Source organism: Bombus pascuorum, chromosome 2, assembly GCF_905332965.1.
Source record: "Bombus pascuorum chromosome 2, iyBomPasc1.1, whole genome shotgun sequence".
NCBI classification, from domain to species: Eukaryota; Metazoa; Arthropoda; class Insecta; order Hymenoptera; family Apidae; genus Bombus; species Bombus pascuorum.
This window is the reverse complement of record NC_083489.1, coordinates 10672930-10700517: the sequence shown is the minus strand read 5'-3', so window position 1 is coordinate 10700517 and position 27588 is coordinate 10672930. Positions and strand designations below refer to the sequence as shown.

Below are 27588 nucleotides of genomic sequence, written 5' to 3'. Positions count from 1 at the left end.
GGCGAGTGTTCAGAAATGTCTCGGTTATTTCAAAATATTTCGTGTTTCTTCTTTTCAGGTCTATGCCTTTTGGTAAGAAATATGCGTAGTAAGTTAAATGATTAATCGAAATTATAATTTTCTCTGTTTCTCGTTTGTTTCGTGCAAGATAAAGAAGCGTAGTAACATTTACACGAAGTTAAGAAGAATGCATGATATCGTGAAATGTTTACAAAATTTGTAAAAGCGAAGATCTTAAGATAGAACAAGTCAACCAACATAGTCCGATTCGAGCCTAATTTCATAGACTAATTCTCGTTAAAAACTAGAAATGAAATTTGCAGGAAATGCGGAAGAAAGAAACGCGTACAAAACGTTCTTTGTTTTATGCAAATGAGATTCGAGTATTCCGCGCAAGATTCTTTTGTCCAACAACGCAATTTCGTTGTTTACTTTTCACCGTTCTTTTTTCTTTACTATTAATTATTCGTAATAAGCGTAAAGGAGGAAAACGAGAGAAATACGTTAATCCTAGAGGGTGGAAGTTGGGGCACCCGGTCCCACAGGCGGTGAAGTTTCGCGAGGGTACGAAGATTTTACGGTGTTATGATTATTCTACTCGTTTTTAATTTCAAATGAGCCTCGCAGCGCTCGTGTCGCTGTTTCTTTTTTAATGACGATTGAAATTGTTTGGTCTGGGATAACAGGGGTGGGAAACCAACCGGAGAATCTCAAAGTTTCTCGAAACGTTGTAATTTTTGTGAGAAAGGAAGCTTCCTTCTATGCCGGAGAAAACTATTTGCTACATTGCTTTATGGAGGAAACATGGTACGTCTTTGTCGTGGTTAAAGCGCGCTAAGGGTTCACGTGACAAAGATGATTTTGAAAGTTTCCAAGTATCACTTATACTTCTCCCCGGCTATCCGCTCGTGCTGGATCCCATTAAGTAGTTAAACTCGTGTTTTTCCTTTCTTTTTTTCTTATTTTTTTTTCTCCTACTTCTTCTTTCTCCTCGTTACTTCGAGAGTGTATTTAATGTGCAAGATCGAGCAAGAGTAAGCCCGAGTCTAAGAAGTTGCTGCTGTAGGGTGCTCAAATTTATTATTGGAATAATGAAAGTATTAAAAGTTGCCGATGAACGAGCCACCGTATTACGATATCGGAATTTAGTTTGAAAATCCCAGCTAACCGGCTGGATTGGGAAGGAGACGGTGGGTCGCCGGGTATCTTCACGTTTAATTAATTCGTTACGTTCGCCTTAGTATTGAAAGACGAGGTGAAAAATAGCCGATTCTCGCGAACGTTCGAGGGCAGAAACGTCGAAGTTCGCGGAATCTCCTAAGAATGTTGTGTCTGATTACCCCGATGCTTGAAAACTTCTTCGAGCGTGCCTGGAGTTACAACCCTCTCGATTGCGTTTCCTTTAACCTTTTCTCTCTTTACACGCTTTCGCCTTGATTTACGAATATCAGGCTTCTGTTGATTCTTTCACAATAACAAACTCGCTAGTTCGTGCAACGAGAAATGACAAATAAAAAATAGTCGATAAATCGTTCCAATTAATAATTTTACAACTATCAATGATTAATGTACTATACGCGTATCAGGAGAAATTTAAACGGAAGATGTAGAAGAAATACATTCTTAGCGCAAAACAAGCCTTGTTTCGTGGTTAAAAATAAATAATAGAAATCCTCGAAGATTTTTATATAGAAAAGAAACTCATAAAGTTTATATCGAAGAAATTACAAATTAATTGTTACCACACTGATAGTAGATTCTAGTGTTAAAGAAGCGAAAGCCCTCAAGTTCGAAAGAATAATAATCTGTTATGTTTAACCATCTGTTTCAGATTAAAAGTGGAGAATCTGGGTGGCGCTTGGTGTCCGAAAAACCAGATCACCCAAGAAGCCCGAGAATGGTTGGAGATCGACCTTCATACGGTTCACTTGATCACGGCTACCGCTACGCAAGGTCGCTTCGGCAACGGTCTCGGTGTTGAGTATGCAGAGGCGTATCTGCTCGAGTACTGGCGACCGCGTCTGGGCAAGTGGGTTCGATACAGAGATATCAAAGGAAAAGAGGTGAGTGCCCTTATCTCTTCCGGAGCTCCATTAACTAATTTACTGACACGAAGTCATCTAGTTTCGATATACCTCTCAGACTTTCTCGGACTTATCACAAATCTAGTCGATCGTGCTATTTAAGTTTCAAGACTAACTGAATATACGTAAGATGGGTTGTAATTCGCGATACAAACGCGTTGCGGAAGATTCCGCGATTAAAGGTAAATCGCAGTGATAAAATAACTTCGAAGCTTCGTACAAAAATATTATAATCGAACGTTAATCGAGTACTTATGCATCCGACTAATGCATTGCGTAATTGCTTTCGTTGCACGGTATTAATTCATACGTTCGATTATTTCTGCCATTCGATTCAATGTTATGGTAATAGGCATTGTATCATTCGTAGAAGCGGTTAGGTACTGACATAAAGTAATTTTATCGTTTCGATTTGTTTTAAGCCGCGCAATTTACCGATTACATATATACGATACTACCTTTATAGGTTTTTCTGCGACATAATATAAACGAATTACGTCGAAAGATCGAAAGGCGTAATAAAATAATCAACGCAGAGACCGAAAGATCTCCAAAAGAGTGGACGATATTTTACCACGAAGGTATCAAGCGTACGATGAGATACGGAAAAGGACGAAGCGATTAAAATATCTTGTTGTTTTTATATTCCAAACGAGTAACTTTCCAAACGAAAGCAAAAATTGTCGTAACTTTGGAAATATTAATTTAACACCCCTGTCTCTGTTAATACGTTTTATCCTCCGTTTAGCGAGATTATCTAACGTTTCAATTTCTGAATATGTCTTCCCTTCTGTTAACGAGCGTCACGATCAGTGGCACCGATCGTTGTAACGTTTCAAAGAAGCCAAAGGGTCGCCAGCGAAAGTGCACGCGCAGCCGCGAGATTGATAAAAACAGCTTACGATATCGTGATTTATGAACGATTCGCGCATCTGCTCGCCGTCGATCGGCAGCAGCTGCGCTCGTAATAGTCGAAACCGAATTGGCAGGCTGGTCATTGGCCTGAAATAATAATTCCGTGACGATTAAAGCGGCGTGATTGTTATTCCTGGTTGTGCTCTTGAAGCGCAGAAGCGCGCGCCGGCCGAGTAGTAGAACGCACGAGCTCCGAGCGCTCCGGCCTATGATCAAGAATCGAAGACCAGCGAGAAGGATTATCCCGCTCGAAACGTAAGCAGCTTATCGCGAATCCGTAAGCTAATTTCGTACCGACGATGTGCCACTTTGTCGAGGCCCGTACCGAAGCCGGAGCCCTGCGGTCTTTGTGTTCCTGAGTTTCGCCAGCGGCTTCTGAATTATACAGAACTTTTCGAGAGGCTGCGGATCTTGGATTTTTTCCTGGCAAAATGTTAGATTAATGCTCGAGTTCCGTTGAATCTTTAACGTTTGCCGCTAGAACTACCGGTCGAAATGATTAATTCGTAACGTTTCGTAGAAATTTGATGGATTTGCAACGATTTTTAGGCATTTGTGTGGTTACTTTATTTTTTATAAAATATTCAGACGAATAAAAGCTTGCTTCTATTCTTCCGGTATAGGTTTTTTATCTCCTTGATACAGGTTTTACACTTTAGTTTCCTGCAGTATTACACAGCTTTACCGTTTTCAATAATATTGGAAAATACGCGTTACATACGATCCGTATGCTTTCAATTTCGTTAATCGCAAGTTTCAATAATCGTTTCTTTCAATTTTTCTATCGTCGTGATGAAACAACCGATGGACTATTTCTGAAGAAATATCGATATAATCTCCGAACGCTCAATTCCTCTTATGTTGCACATCTTTCTATACAAATAGTATCTGAAATATTTTATAGTATTATGAGAAACAAAGATTTAGATACTCGAGGTACTCGATTAGGTACCGTTGTTAAAACACCGCCTATATATCAAAGTGTAAATTGAAAGGGTTAAAACAAAAAGATTACGTACAAATAGCATGAGAATCCTCGAACGTTTTAACATGCTGCCAATGAACCGATCGCGTCTCGAATAAACCTGTCAATGTCCCAATAAATTTCAAGCTAGATTAAGCGTGCAACTAAGGAACTTATCGAAGAATTAAGAGCACTTGAAACAGCGGGAATAGCACGACAGAGAATATACCGGGGCTGTTTCAACAAGTACCGGTTTAAAGTAGAAGCAACGTGCAGACTAGCAATAAGAGACTCGTAAGGAGTTCGCCAAGGGCGACACGATACGTTTTTACCAAACTTATCGTCCTTTGGTTCGTCCAGTGTTTATGGACTTCGTCGGTATGGCTATTACGACACTTTAAACCCGGTGTGTCCCTCCGGGGCGCGATTTCCAACTGACGTGACGGTCATTAATGCACGAATGGGGTTCTCGCTTCGTTTTACGACGCTACCAACGATACGCTGCCAACGAAAGGCGGAATGAAAAAGCTCGGCAGGTCAAATTGCCCGGTCTCTCGATCGTCTCGGTATCTCTGCTGTCCGGTCTTTGGGATCTTATTAATATTGATGGACCGAGGCGAGCCAAGAATCGAACGTGCCAAGGGACCGGCGGTCTCGTCTGCGAGCCACGATGGTTTCACGTCGCGTGTTCCACTTCGTGATTTCGTGTAAAGACTAATTTCGACGCCGATAACGATCACCAGACTACTCTCGAAGCACGCTTGAACCATCGTTCCTACACTACCGAACCGATAGAAATTAGCGTTGAACGTTGCACGTACACCGAGTATTCCGCTTGGTGATTTATAGCCTATCCTGAAACGTTCGCTTTTCTAACGGTTATAGTTTCCAACAAAACTGCGGCACGTTAATCCGATCGGATATTTTCAAGAAGGTGAAAAAGGTTCAAAGACACGGCGGACTGTGTGGGCGAAACTGCGATTTGCCAAAGCTATCAACAGCATCGAGGCTCAAAGAAATTCTCGAATCACGATATCGAATTACTCGCCGGCAGATATCGTCATTAAATGCAAATCCCTGGCTACTAGGCGTCACAGGATTAATCATCCCGTCGTCGTCGCCGTCGTCGTCGTAGTCGTAGTCGTCGTTGTCGTCGAACTTTCACGTTCCGAGGGGAAAAAATTCTGCCCTCGTAGCCAGCATGCAAAATAGAACTGTAAATTTTCCCGAAGGCCGACCAATCGCGAACCTTCTGTCTTTCTCTCTCTTTTTGGTAAATCGGTTATCCGATCGGCCATCTCTATACATCCGCTGTCCAGTTACTGCCTTATTAATATTGATGGACCACTTGCGCCGGCGCTAATGTAGCAACGCCAACAGACTGCACAAGTTGGCTCTCGGCTTCTCAGGGCGACGCCTTCCCCGTCACGTGTTCAACCTTATGATTTCATGCAAAGACCAACTTCCATCTTCAGACTCATGATTATTCACTGATTCGCGACCAAGCTGTCCCAATTATCGGTCTCCGGCGGGATCTTCGTCGATGTAACGAAGTCCATCCTCGTGCTTGTAAATTGGACGATTACAACCGGTTGAACATCTGAAAATGGAATAACATCTTGATGATTGAACGGTTTCCTTCTACGACGAAGATCGTACGCGTTTGAAGCAAATAAACGACGATTTGTTAAGTTGACGCATAGGTTGGCGTATTTTTTTCTAAATACAAAGTACTCCACCATTATTCATCGCTTTTTCCAACGCTGACAACTTTAGATCTTCTTCTCTGACACGCTCGTCGAGCCGCGCTTGTAGTTTTGCGTCGTTGCAAAAGGAAACTCTACTTAACGCGTTTTGGATGAAGCGAAAGAAAGAGCAAAAGTAAAACGGATGCTGGATGACTTGGCTGGGTGAAGCGATACACAAGGGTGTTACAACCACGCTGCGGATATTTGATATTTTTGCAAATATTATTTTAAATACAGCCATACCTTTCTACATACTGTAAAAAAAAAACAAGTGAAACGTGGACAAAAATTCATTTTATCTACTGAATATATTATTATATATACCTAGAGCACTGCACTTTGAATATATTATATATTTTGCGTAGTACGCGCATTTGCATGAAAATCTACAATCCAGTTACCACATATACATTTTATAGAAAATGAAAAGTTAGTATTTGCGCGAAATAAGAGAAACCTTGATCAGAAACGTAATCTTTTGAGACGTATCCTCCTAACCGTGAAAGCGGACCAGCAGATTCCTTAATTACTTGCGGACTCACGACGAACCCTCCGCGTCGACGAAAGCCGAATTTCTTCATTTTTTGGCCGCAGTTCCCACGACATCAACGTGTACGCTTAACTCGTCGGGATTTCTCAGATATTTCCGCGAAATTATCCATAGAAGGGAGAGAAAAGAGTGCTCTCGAATACCGTGCGCCTCGCTACGGCGCGAAAGCCTCAAGTTTTCAAGGTGCCATCCGTGTTTCGTGCCGCGCGTATAGGTTACCACGAGAGCGGGGAAGGCAGGCAAGAATGTCCTCGTAGCTGTTTGCGTATGCGGCCGTGCAAGTTGTACCGCGTAATAATAATTGTCACCGAGCCAAAGACGGTAGCGGTGTTGCTTCAAAAGACCGCCAGAGGTAATTAAGGCTCCAGGCGCCAACAAGCTTCTCCCTTCTGCCAGTACCGCGAATGCGAGTGCACGTTCTCGTTCTGGGGCAAGAAGGAGGCCTGCTTTTCTCCGGTCCTCATATTCGATAACGAACGGCTGCGCTGCATCGTAGTCAGCGGAATAATTAAATGGCGTTTTCAAATGGCCGAGATTTAGCAATTCTTGCGACACATTTTGTAAATGGAAGGAAATGATTAGTCTTTAATTAGAAGGGATGGCAGAAAGTTGGAAATTTCTTTTGCTAGGTTTCGATGTATCCATCGCGTTTGATAATTGAAATAATAGCGAGTTTGTAGTCTCTAACGAGATTTCATCCACTTTTACTTGTTCGGTTACTCGTAATTAATGGAATTGATGAGAAGTTAGTATCTTTGTGTAAAACGAATAAGTATAAGTTTCGTTCCACTTATTGCGTTTAATGATCCAAGTAACAGCGAGTCCGCTTTTAATAATTTAAATTCCACTGTTGGCGACAAGAAGTCGCTGTAATTTTCTAGAATTATCTTTCGATTCGTTTAAAGTTTATATTCAACCCTCCAGTTCACTCAGTAGTTTTGATCTCTTCTTGGCAAAGGTTTCATTCGGATGCCGCGAACGAAACGATGATTTTGCGATAAAAGGAAACATTCTTTCCCATTCAGCTACTCGTGCCACGAGCAACGATCCGAAACTGAGTAGGGAGCGACAAACGCGACGTGTCGAGATTTATTTCAACGACACGAAGCGTTCTCGCGGCTGATTGTCGGATTATCGACGCGCTACTCCGCGTGTTCCCGTTTTAATCGACGTGTCACGCCCCTCGCGAACGTCGTTCTCTTTTCTCATACGAAAAGACCAACAAGAACGAACAAGGAAAAATGGCAGAGAACGTATGGAAAAATAGAAAAATAGGCGTTCCATCGATACTCGAAGCCCCTAGAACCGTTCTACTTTTTGCCTTTCCTCCATTGCGATAGTTTTTAATAAGCACTGACGTACTTCCCGTTCCACTTTCTGTCTTCCTTTTTCTACGACCGCCATTCTGCCTCGTTATTTTATTTAGTGCAACGTAAGCTGTTAAACCGGGATTACATCTTTTGATAACCGGCCGTCCCGCGTCTGCAAAAAAATTCCATGCCGCCACACGAATATGCAAAACCCTGCTAGACGATATAAAAAGTACCGTTCAGTGTTTTATAGAGTGGTTCGTGGAATAAAGGGCCTCCCAACTGACTCGTACAAAATTCTTACCACACATTTAGAAAGTATGTTCGTGTTTAAAAATGATTTATTCGAGAGTTATAGCAGGACGATAGAAGCGAGTAAAATGAAAAACATTTCAATTTCTAAAAACTCGTTTTCTTATTCAAATATTAATTTCGAGCGAGGCTTGTAGCTCAACGCGCGCTTCGTCACACTTTGCAAGAAATGTAACTGGTTTTCTTAATGTTCGTTTACCTCAACGTTAAATCGGTCACGATCAGCGATATAATTTTGCTCGACCTCCTAAGTCACCGGATTTCACTTCGCACGATTTTTATTTACAAAATCGTGTAAAGCGCTTGACAATACGGAAATAGAATAGAAGAATTAGACTTCGAAGGCATTAAAAATGCAATTTCTAAAAATTCCTGAAAAGCCAAGATAAAGTCCCTGAAACGCTATTTCGGTATCTGAAGAACTACATTATCGTAAATGAAAGAACTTTCGAAGAAGAAGACGATTTGTTTGATTTCAATTTTCCTTTCACGAATCCGTAAACATTTGCAATCGAACGATCGCGGTCGTCTTCGATATCGGAAAGATTAAATTCCTATAACGCCTGACCAAACCATTCTGATACATAATCCCCTGAAAACCATTTTCTTTTCAACCTTCATCAAAATTAACCTTTTGAAACACTCTGTATCTTTTTATCGAGAGTTCCCAGCGGGACGATACGGTTGCGTAACGTCGGCCCACAGAGGGATGTCGCGGCATTAATTACCCGTATTTTAATGGGACGAAAATAGAGAAAGGATCGGGGCAGGGAAGATCGGCCGGTTTTCGCAAAAACTTCAATTAATCAGAGTGACCCGGTTTCGCTCTCAAAGGAGACGGCCGTGTATCCCCGTGTACGGCAGCTTTAAAACGGCTCTTAATCATGCTTCTCGGTAGAGTACAGTGACCCTCGACACTGCAGGGACGCTGTCGTTCGCCTGCCCCTTCTCCCATCGTCCACCACCCACAATCCACCGTTAACATTTTCCCTTTCACGAACGTTCTCTAGCTCGCGATTTTACTATGACAAACTCGCCACGTTGAATCTCGAAACGTCACTTAATCACGGAGTTCCACGCACGTTGCACCGATACAAAGATTGCACGCGCGCGAGGGAGAAGCGTCGCGTGCGCGGCCATCCATCTATCTTTGCTCGACAATTTATACGAAAAGTTGCGCTCCGTTCGACCACATTTAATTTCCACCAGTTAGAAGGGAAAAGTACCGAGGAAGAAAAACGCGATGGTGGCCAGTAACGTGGTGAACAACACGGACAACCACGTCCAGTGACAGCCGGCGATGGTTAAAACTGACGCGTCACGCGAGTCATTTCCTCGACTCGTTTCACCGTCGAACGTCGCTTCGTAAAATCAACGAGTTCGTCGACTTGTCGCGCGAAACGCTCGTCGCTAAGCGAGATGGCGTGCGCCGTGCACGTATACGGAGTGTCTGAAGATAGACGATATAGTTGATAATTATAATTATCATATTATTAATCAAAAATATTCAGAATTTCTTGAGCGCACGTGCGCTTAATGTTGGACAACGGGCGACGAAATATCTCCAGTGTGATTTTTAACGATATATCGATGACATCTATATGGAATTTAATTTTCTAGAGAACAAAGCCTACAACAAACGAATTCTATCTTACATTTCATATTCTTGTCTATAAAGTAACTTTGCCTATCGTATTACCACCCCTATTCGGCTTAAAGAGAATCAAGTACACGTATAGCCGCAAACTTGCAACCCTGATTTTCTTCAAAACGGAGCCTCAAACGAGAAACCTTTATTCCCTCTATCCCTATAACTTTTTCACGAGGAATAACCAGCTACTCAGGTGTATCACCAGACTGAAAGCACCCTATACGCCGATCGTTCAATTCGTCATTATCGTGTCACGCGAACAACCAGCTCGAACTGTCAGCTTTTCTTCGTGTGTACCTCGACCCGTGACGCGGGAATTCCGTGTGGAAATCCGATAATTACGGAAAGGGATAAGTATAGAGGGGCGAAGGAGGGTGCGTGAGGAGACGAACGCCTGCGTGTCGACACGCAAGCAGCGTTGCGTTGGTTCCCAGTCCTGGAACCTGGCTAAGCCACGATTCCACGTAAATCACGCGCTCGTACGCACGCAAACGCACGCACACACACGCATACACGCGCATACGTACACACGTTAATGGTAAATGGCGCGCGATGGGGTGGTGGAAAAAATAAGGGTGACGGGTCGACGCGATATTGCGGCCGGTGTGTAATGTTAGTTATAATGTCGCACGCACAGGAAGCCGGGAACATTAGCGAAATGTTGTCCGCGTGATAATTCGGCCGCGTCACGGAATACGCGCGGTCGGAGCTTTATCACGGTCGATTGTTATTCTAACCGGTACCATAACTGTTTCTAATGGGCCGGATGAAGCGAGGCGCGCTTCGACGGAAACCAGATCTTCGCCCGTTGCCGGAGATACCACCGGGATGGATATCGAACCACGGACAGACTCGAAAGTTTAACCACCACCGGTCTACGCGGCGGGTATGCGAAACGCGAAATTTCCTGCGATGAGCGAGCCGTGCAGCCGTGCTCGTGTATGTATAGGTACGTGTATTTTCAGAGTCTACCAAAAAGCTTGCCAACGTTTCCGAAAATTAAACATCTGCGCGATGTTACACGCTGAAATTTTACAATTGTCGAATACTCGAGGGAAAATATATATCTCAATGGTGTGCGGTTTGCGGCAAGAGTAATACGATTAAGAAAAGCAAATTTTTCGGAAAGTTTGGAACAAAGATTTTGAAATAGCTGAATTACTCGCGTAATTCGCGGTGGAAAAGTTTGGTTTCTCTTATGATTCCCTTGATAGTTTTCTAAACCCAGTTTCTCATTCGTATTATTCGATAGCGTTCGACAAATAGCATTAACTTGATTCGGTGAAATGACGGCATTGTCATCCCGCTTAATATTTCGCTTTAACAGATTTAATTATAACAGATATGTGGAAGTTGAGGATTTTTGAAATATGTCACACTCCTAACAAACAGGTGATATGATATATCGCGTATTGGATTACGTATTCGAATCGTCAAATTGTACGAAATTCCTCGTGGAGCAGCGTTGGTCGATTTAACTCGTCGATTTAACTCGTCGATTTACCGCGAATACGATGTTTGCATTCGTGTAAAAGGTAATCAGCTGGATCTGCAGATATATAGTTACGAGTAGCGGTGGGAGGCAAATAAGTAAAACGTTCTCGTAAAAATATCGTTCTATCGAGAACCGAAAATCCAATAACATCGCGAGTGTAGCGGTTCACGGAAACGCTCGTCCATGGTACGCGACGTACACGCTCCGATGCAATAAATTTCTTTTATACGCCGGCTCGATAGGCAAAAACGGTCATGGGCATAAGTTATAGGTACTTGAAAATCGCGTATCTTAAGTGGAGGACGTTGGAACGCCTGGCTCACCGAATTTTTCCTCCAAGCATCTCTTCTGGGATAAGCGATCTCTTTAGCGTTTTCCCGTACGTTGCTTCCCATCCATATAAACGGAATCAAAGTTGCTAACTTTCGATCGACAGCTCGTCCAAACCTATGAAGCTAAACGATTTTCAAAGAGGCGCGAGTGTCTCGACGACGCAGGAGTTTCGAGTATCTCGATTCAGCGAAATCCATTTCTACTTTTCATTCGTCGTTGTTAATATTCTCACGAGCAAGTTATTCTCCTTATCCTCGATCTTTTGCAATTCAAATGAAATAAAATGGACGTTAAACTTCAGTTTTCACCGACATTTTAAAACGTTTGAACGCTTATAGATATTTTTTATGAATATATATTGCGCCTGTTGTAGGAAACATTGAAATCTCGTTAGTACCGTAACGAGACACGATTATCAAGACTATATCTGTAAAATTTGAAACAAACCTGAAATTACACGGTATTCATTGCGAGTTTGAATAGTCGATTATTCGCTATATAAATACCATCAGAGACCATCTTTCATATTAATTATATGTTTGAGCTCATTATTCATTCCGTCCTTTTATTCTTGCTCGGTGAACGTGTGTTTGCGATAAATGTCTTGTAACTTGCACATACGTTTTCGAACTATTTTCAAATTTTACCGATACAATCAGGATTCGTACAACATATTCATACAGATGTTTTATGGTAATTTTTTCTGAAAAATGTTAGAATACTTTTCTGTAACAAAAGAAATATTATGTAAAATGTATTCCAGTATCTTTTTGTTAAATTCCTTTCTAGCAAGTATATACAATAATTTCTCTTGTACTTGTGCTTCGAATCTTGAATTTATTTTCGATCGCCACACGAACGAAAGATGATCTTTCTTCGGTGGTTTTCAATTAACGTTCGGTTGCTCGATGCGATGTTTACATTCAATTTCCTTGGCCATAAAAATGAGGACTTGAATAACGATGTTACTACAAACATATCTTTATATAGTATACGATAGATATAGCTGGAAACAAAGAGGTAAAGGTGGATACCTTGATTCCGTAGCGAGACAATAATAAAACTCGTTCGAGGCTAAACAATCGCTCTTGAGAAGCTTTCCGCGTCGTTTGCTTCTTCAAAAATACATCGTATCTTTGATAGTCGTGGAACGAGACCACGATATAATTTTATAGTGTTTGAATGATGAATGAAAGGCATACAAAACAACGGCTATCTTCGCTGATATTGTCTCGTGTCCCCGAGTTATTAACAAGATCAACTTGCTTCGTACGCCTTACAATCTCACTTGCTTAATACGTAATAAACTCGTGGTAAACGTTTATTTATCTTTTTTTTTTTTTTTTTGTTATCTGCGCTCCCATAGAGAGTTACTATAATTAAAGAAATTTTTTTTACAAACACGTTTATTTATTTTAAATACTTTTTTAACTTCTGCAATTCCGTTTCTTTAACTCACGATTTAAAGATCTCAAGAAGAAAAGATGATAGGTTTTTTCTCGTTGATCTATTTATAATTAACGTGCATAGTAAAGAACAGTCTGTTAGGTTCAACGATGTAAATCTTTGAACAGTAGGAAGTAAATCCGCAAAGTTTTATGGAAATATCAATGGGATTGCTAGTGTGTATTAATGTCTTTACTATTGAAAATGTTCAAGAAAATAGACAAAATATATAATTAGCTCCAAAAACCAAATAAAAACAGTCTTGTTGTAACAAAAAATTATTATCCAATAACGTGTTGAATTTTGAAATTGCTCCCTTATTAAAATAAAAGATTTCACTTATCACGTTCTTCCCCTATCACCTTCAAATACAAAATATGAGGAAAAATAGAAAATAAACAGAAATGCTTGATCCACACTTAATTCACAAACAGTCAACGAAAGAATATTAATGCCACGATGGAATTGCTCCAAACATTTTATCAGCGCGCTTTCCATTATATCGACGATAATGGTCAGACGAAAGGGAACAGTGGCAGATAATACGTATCACACGAACAAACACTCGTGAGCCGGAGAACCCCGAACAATAACGCAGATCGATATCAGCTATAATTGCTCAGCGCTTAACACTTGACCCCTGTGCGCATGCACTGGCGTGCTACGCATGCACGCACGCACGCACGCATTCGTGCATCGAGAGGGGAAAGTAAAAGTAGCAGGAAATCGCATTAGAAGGGCACGCGACGTCTCCCTCTCTATCTCAACGGCTTTCCCTCTTTTCCTGTAAACGTATTCGGTTCTGTAAACGTAGTAGCGAACAGGTAGAGTTGCAAGGTCGTCTAGCGTTTCGAAGGTCTCGCGCTGCCAAGGTAATGAAAAGTAATATCTACCCTTTTCAGTCATCGCCCTGAAGGCTAATGCGCGGAAGAATGGCGTGCATCTGTTCAATGGCGTCGACCCTCGCGAAAGTATCGTACTTTGTTCGGTGTTTATCACACGAGACCTACGACATATAGCAGACGGTCTGGATATATGCGGGATAAATTGCCTCGTTGACATTTCAACTTCGATCGTGGAACGAACGAGGAAGTAAAATGGCACGTAATGGTAGAATTTTCAGTATTAGACACGATTTATTTTTCGGCTGTTAACGATTAAATTAACTTAACTTGGATTAACGAATTCAATTGTCTGAAACCGCGCGACCCAATGGTATTAGCGAAATTTCACAAGACACGAGTTACCAGTTACCAGTCGTTAAATAAACTCTCTTACGTGGCAGCAATTAATTTGACGATAAAAGAATTTAGATCTTGCAACTAAATTTTACAAATTGCGAGGTGGTAATTTCGGTACGAAAAGAGTAGAATTTCATTTATGAGAGCGTAGCAAACGATACATACGTATAACCAGGATTCGCATGATAGAAATTCACGTTCAAATAAATGTATTCGATCTGCGAGTTTATATAATCGACCGTAAATAAAGATTTCGTTCCAACGAATATCATCCCACTGCGTGTATAGGATTATGATTAGCAATTTCAATGTGACGTCAAGAAGAAAGAAAGCAAAGGTCGAGAATATTCTGAGAACGAATCTTCGCGTAGGCGATAGATTTAGCGGATCCATTTCGAGAAATTAAATTCAGCTCGCACGTGGCAATCTCATTAAATTCCAAGGGAACAAACTTACGCTTCTACGCCAGTGGAAAGCGTGGCAGTGGTGATGGTGTAACATGCTACCGGTACGGGTCCCTGGGTGCCCGAAATGAGAAAGAATCGACCCCAGACAGAAGGGTGGGTTGCTACTCTGCGTTCTGTAAGGTATATGCCGACCAAGAAGTAAGGGTTCACCTCGGGGAGCGCTTTCCAAGTGGCAGTTTCTCGAAGGAAGCGATGACCTGCAAGGCGGCTAGGACCAGTTTCGGGGTGAAAAAAGCCTAAACTTGCTCTCCGGCGCTGAAAAACCTTAATTATATATTTATAAAGAAAAGTCGATATGTATGGCGGACACGTTCCCTATTCGACGACCCGTGTCCGTGTCGTACTCGTAGAAAACATTTTTGGTACGGTTAGGTTAATAGAATATTTCTTAAAGTTACGTCATACTTATTGAATGCGGTACATTGTAATTTATTTACGTACGCTGTATCCTGAATTTATATTACATATAAATGATCGGATTTCCAACGAGGTAGTGTCTCGGTCTTTTTTGAAATTATAAAACTTGCAACAAACGTATTATTTTTCCCCGAAGAATTCATTCTGTTAACCGCTTTACCGATTTGATGATATTTTTAGAGCAAATCTACTTCTCTCAAAATACGATGAACGTTAATGCGAAAAGCCCAAACAAACAAATTGCAATGCGGAGGGAGAAAAGAAAAATGACACTTCGAAAACATATCGTAGAGAAATTCTATCGGTTAACAACTACCTTTATCCTGCTAAAATGCTGGTATCTCCCCTAACAAAAAATAAAAGTATCAACAGCAACATTCGAAACACGCTAGAAACAGTGGACCAAGTAATCCAATATCAGGAAGAGCAAACAGTCGACCAAAAACAAGGTGGAAAAGGTATTTCAATAACCGCGCAAACAAATCGAAAGAAACGGCCTCTCGGTTATACATGGAGTGACGCCGGTGGTACAAAGGAATGGAAGAGCGCGGTGGGAGTAGAGGCGGTAATAGTAGTCGAAGTCGATGCTTAGTCGTACCAAAAAGAGACAGAGGCTGGCCGATGGTACGGAACGTGTATATGTTAAAGGGTGGGAGGGATAGGAAACGTGCACAGAATGTGTCGTGCCAGCCGCAAAATGCTCCGTCACGCAACTGTGTTGCACGCTGGGCCGCAACACACAAGAAACTGCCGGTTTGTCCACACATTCACGTAGATTTATCCGCTCACCCCTTGTGTACCTACACGTGTATCCGTGTGTCGAGGTGTGTACGACGTATACCGTGTACACAAGAGTATCTCCGTGGCGGTAGCTATCTACTCGCCATGGGCAACGCCACTTCGCGTGATCTCCAGGGACCTTGCACCCCTTTTCCACCTTAGAGTTTCTGCACGCCGTCCACACCAGCCTTTCCCAACGTCAGATAAACCGCTTATTTTATTCATAAATCCACAACGTGAAATCAATATTGCATCACTATGTGCACGTTCCAAGACGTAGACGTGGAAACGTATACAAGGATATAGAGAGAAGGGAATGGGAGAGATAAAGAGAGAGAGAGAGAGAGAGGAGTATCTGCAATATGTTCGTCTCCCTGACGAAGATCAGAGAATGCGGGCGATGGACGTTTAACTCAAACCCTCGGACTACATCTCTCTTGCTATATACGTCTGTCGCTCTTCCTCGACCTGTCTGTGCCTCTGTGATCCAACCCACGTCGATTCCCGGCTCGCTTCCCACTCTCTCCCTCATCATACCTAACGTGGTGGAATGTGGGATGAAATTAGTCCTTAGCCCCCGTCTGATGCGATGGAACGCGGTGTCCGCCCTGTGACGGGATGTCCACGGTCAGACGATGGTATGCCAGTATGTGCCGAAGTGCAGAAACGCATCTTCCCGGTGATATAAATGTCATCACGAGCGAGGGAGGTGCTTTGACAGAATACCGTGCGGACAGAAGAGGGGCCGAACTTGTCGCAGACACATTGACGCGCGCCGATTATAGCTTTTCCCATTGCCGTCGCGTCACATACGTACGTTGAAAGGTTCGCGCATGGGAAAGCGGAAGGATCCACGTCGAAAACGTTCCCCTCGTGAACCATTCGTTCGAAGCACGTCCCGTTGCGAAACGTCGCACCGTGTCGCGTGCTGCTGCTTTTTGCTTTGGGTTAAGTTCAAATGTCCTTGGCTTAGGTGCCAGAAAGACCTAAAGTCTGGCCAAGCAAGAGTCAGAAATTGCTGTACGACCGACGAATCGTCCCGGCGATTCGTTGAAACTTTCCTCCATGCTGTTCGAGAGTCGAACAAAGTTAGAGTGTCCCCGAGTGACGTATATGTTCCTAATGATCTAAGTTGAAGGTATCTAGGACAGTGGGGTGAGATGGAAAGAGGAAAGAAGTAGAGAGAGAGGAAATGCCACGTTCTCTCACGCGGTTGAAACGACAGAACTCAAAGGTTAGGCCGAAGTCCGGAATTGTCCTGGTCTTTAACCAAGGTTTCCACGGTTACAGGTAATACAGGGTAACACGAACACGTATTTGGAGTCCAAGCACGAGCTGGAGCCGCCTCTGTGGGCGAGCAAGATCCGTTTTCTGCCCTACAGCCATCACACGCGGACGGTTTGCATGCGGGTCGAGCTCTACGGATGTTACTGGAGCGGTAAGCTGTTTGCACTCTCCAATTTTCGTTGAACTTGCCGCCGCTTAGAATACTCACTGGACTGTCCATTAACCCTTATGCCATTGCCGTGTGCGCAAATTTGCTTTTCAGAATCTTGCTTGTACAATTATCCCTTTCTTCCTTTGATGAACCAACATCGAATTAAACGTTTAACCAAACGGAAAGATACACACCAAGTAACATAGACCTACTATTGTGTCTTGCACGTTTGCAACACGTGCGAGTCCAATTAATTGTGAATTCAAACGCCTTCGGGTATTTTGCCAGACTTGCATCGACTGCGCGCGATCTCTCTCTCTCTCTCTCTCTCTTTCTCTTTCTCTTTCTCTTTCTCTCTCTTTCTTCCTTACACGCGCGCGGGCGTATGTCAATGATTGTCATAATAAAAAAACTACAAATTTCTACGTTTAAGCAGAATCTTAATCAACTAACGATGCTGCTTCGGATAAAATATCCTTTTAGTTTCAACGTTTAATTGAAAACGTCCATTATTCCTCGTATCATTTTCCATCGTACATATTCCGTTAATTACATTCACGCGGTATCAAAAAATTAACATCTACGGATTGTATATTCGTTAAAATATCGGTACACGTATTTATGTATCATTAATCTTTGTTCCTTTCACTGCATTGTCGAAACTCCCAACGTATCCCGTATCGTGTTTCTATACGATCATAACGATGTCAGCCGACATAGTCGAAGCTATTACACGAGTCATTAAAAGGTGGAGGATGACCATTCAGCAGAGATTTTACACCTTGACCTCCTGATCGCAGATGGCGTGGTATCCTATTCGATGCCGCAAGGTGATAAAAGGGGTAATGGATGGGAATTCTTCGATGCCACCTACGATGGACACTGGGACGGGGAGCTACGACGTGGACTGGGCCAGCTGACAGACGGCAGGACGGGTCCTGATAACTTCAAACTGGGATACTACGATAACGATCGCACGCAGGGCTGGGTTGGATGGAGAAACGACACACGTGGACAACCGGTCGAGATCAAGTTCGAATTCGACAAGGTTAGAGAGTTCTCGGCCATCCACATCTACTGCAACAATCAGTTCACCAAGGATGTTCAGGTGAGTGTTTTACTGATCGTTGAATTCTTCATTCGTTAATCGTCTCGGAGCGTAGTAGTAAAATTTGAGGCCAGTTTTATCGAAAACGAATATCTTTGCCGTTTAGTTAATTAACGATATTTGTTAAAGCACAATATCGTGTACACGTAACATCGACCGTGAGAGGTTTAAGAAACAACGTCGTGTTTCATTCGCAATCTTCTTTCACTTAATTTTGCATTATTAAATCACCCAAAGTTTTGTGGTTATGACGGAGAATTTCAAAAGTTTGTATAATATTCTTTCTATAAGTTGCTCTCTTAGATTGTACAATCTTACGAACTTCTATAGAATTACGATAATGTACTCTGTACGAACTGTACAAATTTTTTCTCATCGCCGACTGTACATAGCGAACCTCCGCAAGAATCTATTATTGCAACACATTTTCCATACCTCGCAGTATTTCTCTGCTCGCCTTAATTAGCTCCAAGTTATTTCAAGATGGCAATTTAACGCGATTACGAAGAGGTCGTTGCCTCTGACCCTCGGCGCGACGTGAATCTTTAACGAAATTCCACACGTAAAAGCGCTGGCAAACATCATTCGATGGTTGAAATAAAAGATCCGAAATAAAATTCCACGGTACCTTTATAAATCGTGGATCTCGGTAAAATAAAGATAAAGTGGGAATTAAGAAGGAACAGGTTTCACGTCTAATTACGTATCCACGCCCTTGTCGCCAGCGTAAACACACAGAAAGCGAAAATCGTTTACCCTCGCTTTGGCGACGTTATTCCTGCAACCCCCGTAAGGAATGCGCAAGCAGCGCACGATCAACAGGCTCACCATCCACAGTTGTTCGAGATCCTTTTACCGTCAGCTCGCTCTAGCTTGGTCGTTTCGGAGCATCTCTTCCTTCTCCGTATCCCCCCACGCTTGATCGAATATTCCACTCGACGCTTTATCAGTCAGACGCCGGCTGAATATAAATACAATTTGAAACGGTAATTCCTGTAGTTGGGTATCTTCGAAGCGTGCCTTATTGGCTAGATCGCGCGATATTGCTTAAAAGCAGCAATAATCGGGACACGTGATCTCTGTTATTAAACAGCCCAGCGACTTACTTTCATCATCGGCGATCTAGCTTTCATTAGCATATGCTTTTAAGCCGAACGCATTAACGCTCGAATTCGCTCCCTTTTCCCTTTCAACGTTGGTATCGTGAATCTTTATGCTTCTCTGCCGGTCATTCGATTTAACGAAAATGATTTACATGTATAAATATGAATTATGTTAGGTTGCTACATGGAAATGTCAGATAAATTATCTATATCTATTGCACAGGATCTGTGAGAAGACAAGTGTCGTTCGATACCTCTTTCGAGTTTAAACCTATTTCCTATTGTTGGAATACAACAATATTACACACACATAGACACAAATACTCTTATACAGACACCTACACAGGCATTTGAACAGGACACTTACACAGGTCATACTCGTTACTGTATAGAGAGTGGGGTTCAAAATATTTAAGGGATGATGGGTCACTACCTACAGTTAGTCTGAGAGTATCTGGTCAACTGTCAACGATCCATAAATTCTTTACCTGCATAATTTGTTAATTATACCATACCACTCACTTATATCTTAAATACATTTGGTTCTGTAGTTCTGTTTAATAAATATCACCTAATATTATTTTGACATAAACATGGTGTCTTCCACAAATTATTTATCTTAACTTTAAGATTAAATTCTGACACCTATGGTCGAATAATTCTTAATGACAAAGTGGTATCACTATGATAGTATGATTCCGTTACATGATTATACATTACGAGTACAGATTTGGATTGGAAGATTTTTCCTACGATAATCTACCGCGTTTTAACGAAAAGTAAAGAACGTTTCCTCTTATTACATTTATATTCACTGCCACGCATTCGACTGAATCAGGATGAATCATACATGCTGCGAGACAGCCTGTATATAAAAATTCCACTACGTTACGTTTGCTAACAACGTTACGAACGATCGTCGTTGGGAAAGAGCAGAGTAACGATATGACTGTTACTAATTCATTCGCGCTTCAAAATGCCATGAATTCGAGACGAGCTCGAGTCAAGGAAAGTTTCGCTTTAATTCCCCCGTGCTTCGTTAATTACAAAAATACGCGAGGCATTACACGCATGCCGGACGGTATTAAAGTGTGTTCACGCGAGCCTCGATTCTGACGCTTCCTTCCTCTCTTCTCTCTTTTTTTTTTTTTTTTTTTTTTGGTCCCGTAAAATTAATGTAAATTCGCAAATCTAATTCCAGCGCGCGCGTGCGCGAACAGAAAAACGCTATCGTTGGTCGTTCGAGGGCGCGAAAGAAACGTTGCCGCGTGTCGTTCGTTACGGTTATAATCCAATGCGTGACGACGAACCGGAAATGAGTTGGCGAACTCATGTTATTCGTGACATTCTTCGTCGCTTGGCCAATAATTCGATCCCTTGTACAATTTCCGTTTCGCTGCGATTTCGTGACCCTTCCGCGTCGTCCGCGTTAAGTTCGATAATATAATGCAAATACATCCGCCACTCGATCTGTTCGCCTCTCTCTTTCAACCCCCACAGCTCCACGCCACCCTCTGCATTGATACGAACACGATAGCGGCGGACGCATGCGACTCGAATGCGAAATCGGCCCGACAATGGAATTATTTCCGCCCGCGGAATAAAATTCACGATTACCATGCACAAAGAGATCAAAACTGCAGATTTATCCGATTCGACGAATCGTTGCTGACCCAGCAATTTGTCAATGGTATATCGACAACCAGAAGGATAATGTAACTCTTAAAGACAATGGTCGTGAAAGCTTTAATGTTTATCGATAGCGAAGAGGATAATCGAAGGATTTGGAGCGGACAGCTATATTTAACCCTGCTATGTTCCATTTGTATTTCAATCTTGTTCTGATTTTAGCAAACAGAAAGAATTCGGAACGTTTAAAACCGTGTTTGACATAAAATTGAGACGAGAAATCGTGCGCACTAATGAAAATGCTTCCTTCGTATTCTGTCCAAACCGAATGTATCATTTAACGTTAGAAAGATAAAATCGGGTCGAAAATGACCGATAAAACGTAACAGGATTAAATCGTAGCTGTTGAAATATTCAAACGTGTAAAAGTTTATTAGTAACGCGTATTAGTTGACTACCAATTTGTAGCACGTTTCGCAAAATGATTTGATTTTGATCGATGTCGAGTTGGTTTTTGTTGGTTTCCTCGAATTACTGTAAAGTGGATCTGTTTCCAATTTTGATTTTAATTACTGTGTATTACTGTGTATGCCTGAGTTTCAAGTATTTAAAATTTGAGAAACTGACGATGAATATCTAGGATTAACTCATGGATGATCATGGATGATCTGACTGATATAAGCGAAGTCTTTTAAAAGAAGATGGAATAGGAATAAAGAAGGGGGAAAACAAGAAAAAAAAAGAAGGAAAGAAATAGTATAATAGGAAAGATAATAGGGACGAGAAGGTAGGGAGTAAGAGAAGAAAAAGAGCAGAAACCTACGAAACGATGAGAGGGAAGGAAAGAAAAAGGAAGGAAAGAAAGTAAACCCCCGGTACCTATCTTTCCTAGCACCTCGCTAACCGATTCTAAATCTCTTTTGCCAAAAGTCAATCAAGACTCTTTTGCTCGTAAACCGTCTATATCTCGTCGGAGCTTTTTACCACTTCCTAACGGAGTAAAAAAGTCAAAGAAGCGTCGCTTATACAATCTCCGAGTTTCTACGGCAAAGCATTTTCGCGCGGCAGTAACGAGATCAGGTTCCACGGAACGCGTACAACATTCTTATATAGAATTAATTATTTTCGCGTAATTAAATTTCTTCCCTATATACAACTTTTAAACGAACAGCCCGCCAGAGACAATCGATAACATGCCAAACGATAAATAATCAAAAATATTTCATTTATCTCGTTTCGCCACTTTCTGAAATAACATCGCGACTTCCATGTGAAAATAATTTATCGTACGCGAAAGCAGCGCGTAAGCAAACACGTCGCAATTAATATCGTAATCTTTTTCTTCGGAACGATAAACGCGAACACACTCTCGCTCCAGTTAACATCACCGTGCTACGATAACGCAAATACTTGAAACGGCAATAACACAGCCGGTAGAGCGCGTTTGCCAGGCCACGCAATCCACAGGGTGCTCGTCGCAAATCCGCTTTAACTCGCGCGGCTGTTTTGCTCGTCGGCGTAGCGCATTTAAAGATTTGGTAGCGCGTGCGATGAAATATGCATGGACGATTATTGAACAGTATGTACTATAAATGGGGAGTGGCCGAATTTTGATTCGGATAAAAGCGTTCCGGGTATTTCGTGTATTTCGTAAGCGACAGGCTGCGTGGGTGGTCGAGGGTGCCCCGGGCTTGTTCGGCTTTCAATCAATAAGGCTAAATCATACAATGTTAATCGAACATCGGTCGTATTCTCGCTCATCAAAAAATCATTTTCAATAATTGTTACCGTGATTATCTGACAACGGTCGCTCGTGTTCGCAACAGCGTATCTCCGTATGCAACGTTGATAACCAGCCTGATGAACTTTAAAAATTTCATACGACGTCACGCTCATGAATACATTGACGCGGAGCATTTTGTCCGAATAAATAACACCGTTTAATTGAAACGTTCGATCTCCGCAGTTCGGGGCCGCGCTGTTCGACAGGCGCGCACCACCGACCAACACAGGAAGAGACTATATTTTCGGTATCAGCGATTTCACGCGCGCGGCCACGGTGAAGCTGACGATATTTTATTCAGCCATGACCAGTGGGACAGGTGGGGATAGGGTTGGGTAGAGGAAAAATCATCGGGACATTTCGACGGGGCTTGGCTGGCGCGCGCACGGCCCACGTTTTTCAAGGCAATTAATGCCGAAGATCGACAAACCGAGCGAACCGGAGAACGAACAAAATAGAGAGAGAGGGGAAGGGTAGAAAAAAAATTTCCCGCCTGCAGGAAAAGCGCGTTCACCGCGGAACGCAAATACGCGCGGCGGCGAACACCGGCGGGCGAAAAACGCGTTTGCGTTCCGATTCGACGTGTTGCGATCGTGGGAGAGCGGTCTTCCTCTGAACGACCACGGTAAGCGCTTTTTCGCCGTTCGACCGCGGAACGCGTGCAATTGAAACGAACGTGGGGCCAGCGGTAGATGCGTGACGTGTTCGCGAGACCGTCAAAACGGATGGATAAAAATTACGCGTACGAAATTCGTCACTTATCTCGGTCGCTAGCGTACGCAAATATGCATGTTCACGGGCCATCGCGAATATTGTAAAAGAATAAGAGAAGGAGAGAGAGAGAGAGAGATAGAGGGAGAATACGGTAACAAGCGCGCATGATAAACTATGAACGGAAGGACGCTCTTTGACGCGGCAGCCCTCTGAAACCGCCATGTCGGTGCCCTCTTGGTGGTCGAGTCTGGAAACAGAAGCACCCGAACACCCGATCGTCCTCCAGATTCCCTTCCGCGTCGCCAGGTTTTATATACAGAGTGACCCCGTCTACCGGCGTAGTTTCGCAAGCTCATAAACCGGAACCCCTCGCACAATGGCTGTGTCGGGGCTTTGCCCGTGGCGCATCTTTGATATCCAAATAACATTTTCCCCTTCGACGGAACCAGCCAGCGAAACACGCCGCCTACGGGCGATAATAGACTGCGATACGAAACGCTATTCTCCTCCCACGCGTTTAAAAAAGCCCTGACGAGCGGCGTTTTGCCCGTCGTTGCCAAAAGGGGCGGGCCTCTCCCGTTCGGGACAAAAAGGAGACGTCACGTCGCCGTCGTCGTCTTGAAAGACGACAAGAAATTAGCTGCAAACGAACTGCGAAAGGAGCCGCTAACTTTCTAATTATTACGGGATTTTTTGGCTTGCAAACACGTAGTTTCTTTTCGGAAACTGTAGGTTCGTATATACCGGAGATGGAATTTTTCTGGTGAAACAATGTACTTGCTCAAGGATTCTATATATGTACGTGTTGCAGTACGAGAGATCGTTCACGCGAACTTTTACTCGGCTCCCTCGAACTGCAACTTGATGCAATCGAGTCTCTTTGAAGCGCAAGGACAGCTTGGAAAAAAGCAAGATAGGCGCGTAGACTAAATGAATCGTAGAAGAAATGCGTGTGCACTCGATGAGTTTAGTCTTAAATATTGCAGACTCGTGGTAGAAAAAATTATTGGGAGTTGAACAAGTTGCCAGTCGAATTTCCTGACTTGGTATTTTCTCGAGTGCATGTTTCGAGGAATGAGAAAGTCCAACACCTACGTATCAGTCACATCGGACTAACAGCAATAAAGTAACAAAGCCCACTGGGTTTAAGGGAAGAAAAGGAATGCTAATTGCAAAACAGTTCCGTGTCATTGTTTTTTTTCTTTTTTTACTATGTTATAAATTTCTCTGTTCTTTAATCCTCCCATGTCTACCAGCTCTACAGTATGTAAATGATATAATAAATAAGATTATTTTTTGTGCAAATATTTTTTGTAACTATTGCACGTCTGAGATTGCACTTTGCGTAGCGGCTCACAAGAATCTTAAAATTTTCTCGCACATTTGTATTACAAGCGAATCGAATCCAATGACCTCATAGTCGTGCTCTAGTTGGATCATGGGATCGTCCGGGTATAAACCCGGAACAATGGGATTTATTTGACATTACCGTGATAGTATCCCGGTTCCATGGCATACTATAGCTACTATGGGACCTACCTGAGGCCTTCCACGATATACGCACGGACTTACAGGATTCATCTAGAATCATCCCAAATCCGTGGACTCCGACAGTCTCTGCGGTCAAACACATCAAACTTACTAGCAACCATTTCAAAAAAAAAATCACTTCAAATTCTCCTGACCCGACAAAAATCATTTCAAACTCGTTAAATTTGACAAAATTATGGCGGAGTCAGTTCTACCAATCCTGTGATATTTTCTAATTCGAGTGATCCAGAACTAGCAGGTAATAAATCTTAGGACTACGATAATTGCAGCTAAAACTCATGCATCCACGATTGTGTCCACCATAGCCTGTTAAATGTCATGAGTTCTAAAAGAAACTCTTAACCGTCTCTGATCAGTTCAAGATAATCTTACACGTTTCTTACAACTCTCTGCTTGATCATGTATACTAGTAGAAGCTCGCGTTTAGTAGAAATTAGCTCACGTTTTCAGTCTACAAAAAAACTTATAGACTTATCTAACTTCTATCTTGCCGTATGGTAATAAAATCCAGCCACACGAATTTTCGTTATCGAAACGACGAATCTAAATCAAGCGCTGAAGACAAAATTCTCTGGTCGTACATCAACACCGGTTGGCCTAGACCGCAGTCTATCGCGGTCTAGTTTCTCAAGTTCGAAGTAACGACACCGGGATTTCGTTGAACGTGTGATACCTTGAGTCATAGAATTTCATTCAAAGTTGGAAGAGTAGATCATTTTAACGCGTTTGCTCCGATACTCGTTGATGCGCATAAACGAGATGGCGGCATCCGGTTTGATAGAAGTCGACGAAATCTCGAGCATAAGTAACGAGATCACTTTGTAATTTTCTTGTATACGCGGAGAGATGTTTGGCGTAGCAATTTAATAAACGTAACGACCGAGACGTCTACGAGTCGATTTACTTATTCCTTCTTCGTCGAAGAGAAGGAAACGAAAACGAGCAAACTCGACAAGCTGATAAGATCTTTCACTGCGTTTCTGACAGTGTGCAAATACTTTTCCTTGGTCGTGTAAGGACCGAAACCCGGTCTACTTTGCCGCCAGTTCACCGTTCCGGCTTGTCAAAGTGCATAAATTTCCGTGATTGCATCCTCCACCGGGTCTCGATGCAACGGTTCTTCGCCCCCTTCAGGTCCCAGGCTGCTCTCGTGTCAATTTTGTTTACGAATGCTCTTTCCTACGGACTCCATTTCAATTTCACCGGTGGGTGCGTTCCCTTTGACGGTCACGAATGGAAACGCGCGCCGTCTATTCCGCATAATACATAAGACTCGACGACCGGCTAATGGGCGAAATGAGCCGCGTTGCACTGACCAAGCCTGTCGACTATTTTCACGCGAACCGAATCGAATCCGGCTCTGCATGATTTTTTAAAAACGTCCGAGCTCTCGCTTCGCAGAATGTAACGAAACGTCGAGTCGACTAATTAAAAGCACCATCCAGTTTCGTCCGTCAAATCATCTCGTTAAATTACACGTAGGCCACTGAATCTACGTACGTAGTTAGAGAAAGCATGAAAGAACCGACGAATCGATACGAGAGCCTGTAAACGACGAGATAGAAGGAAAAGTCCGTGCATGAACGAAAGATTGGAACGTTTTAAAACGTTTATACACGCTGTTACGTTGTACTCGAATCGTCGATAGAATGAAATAATGTTGCTCTTTGAGAGTAAGGCTCTCTGTTTGCGCGAGAACTGCAGATACGTTTCAACGAAATCATTTTCCCGGTCCAGAGGAAAAAAGAGCCGCTCGCCGGGCCAGGCTCCTCCATTTTTCTTCGTTGAACCGTACTGTAAAAAAGAGATTTACTTCCAGATCAGTTATTGCGCTTCATCCGGTATATTATATCGGATAAGCCGTGCGCGGCTTCCGTCTCTCTGCATCTGACTCCTGGCGCGGTCGCGCGCGTTCTCTACCCGCACACATTCACACAGCTTTTCCACGCTTGTCTCTCGTCGAGCTTCGATTGAATACACGCCCGGTGTCGACGGACCTTCGCCACCGAAATCCACTCCGAAGAGACGACAAGGGTGAAGCAAACGAGTTTTATGACGATCCACCGGCAGGGAACCACCAGGCAAAGCGACGGATACAGGAACATCGATATCGATAACAGCGGGATAAACGCCTCGTTCTCTTTCTCGTTTCTCTGTCTATCTCCGTCCGTCTCTACGCCGTCGTTGGGATATCGTTTCCGACTCCCATCGGGCCTGAAACGAATCTTTCGTAATTGGATTTACATGACGCGAATTACGATAACGAAATCTTCGGGAACCGATTCGACGACGAATCCGTTCCAGATGTTGCCCCGCGGTTGTGACAATCGCATTATCGACTTTCGGCTCGTACGCCACCGCAACGCCGCGCCGGCTGAAAGCAAGTTTTCCTTCCACGGATAATTCGATAGCCTGTAAAACAGCGAGTAGTAGTTTTTCCATGGTCTTTCGTTCGAATTGAAATTTCATGGATTTCTTTTTTTTTTTTACGGAACTCGTTTCACCTTTTGGGGTATACATACGTATGTTTGTAGCTGTTGGTTCAAAAT

At 42.8% G+C, this 27588-nt stretch overlaps 1 protein-coding gene across 2 annotated transcripts in view; it reads left to right on the top strand.

The window, feature by feature from the left end:
• Window positions 1–27588, top strand: part of LOC132916514 (discoidin domain-containing receptor 2-like) — a 164458-nt gene that overhangs the window by 97714 nt on the left and 39156 nt on the right. For both annotated transcript variants that reach the window (XM_060976595.1, XM_060976594.1), the window contains exons 4-6: window positions 1832–2063; window positions 17004–17151; window positions 17952–18259. In XM_060976595.1, the coding sequence (XP_060832578.1) occupies window positions 1832–2063; window positions 17004–17151; window positions 17952–18259 (688 nt within the window). The remainder of the gene's footprint in view (window positions 1–1831; window positions 2064–17003; window positions 17152–17951; window positions 18260–27588) is intronic.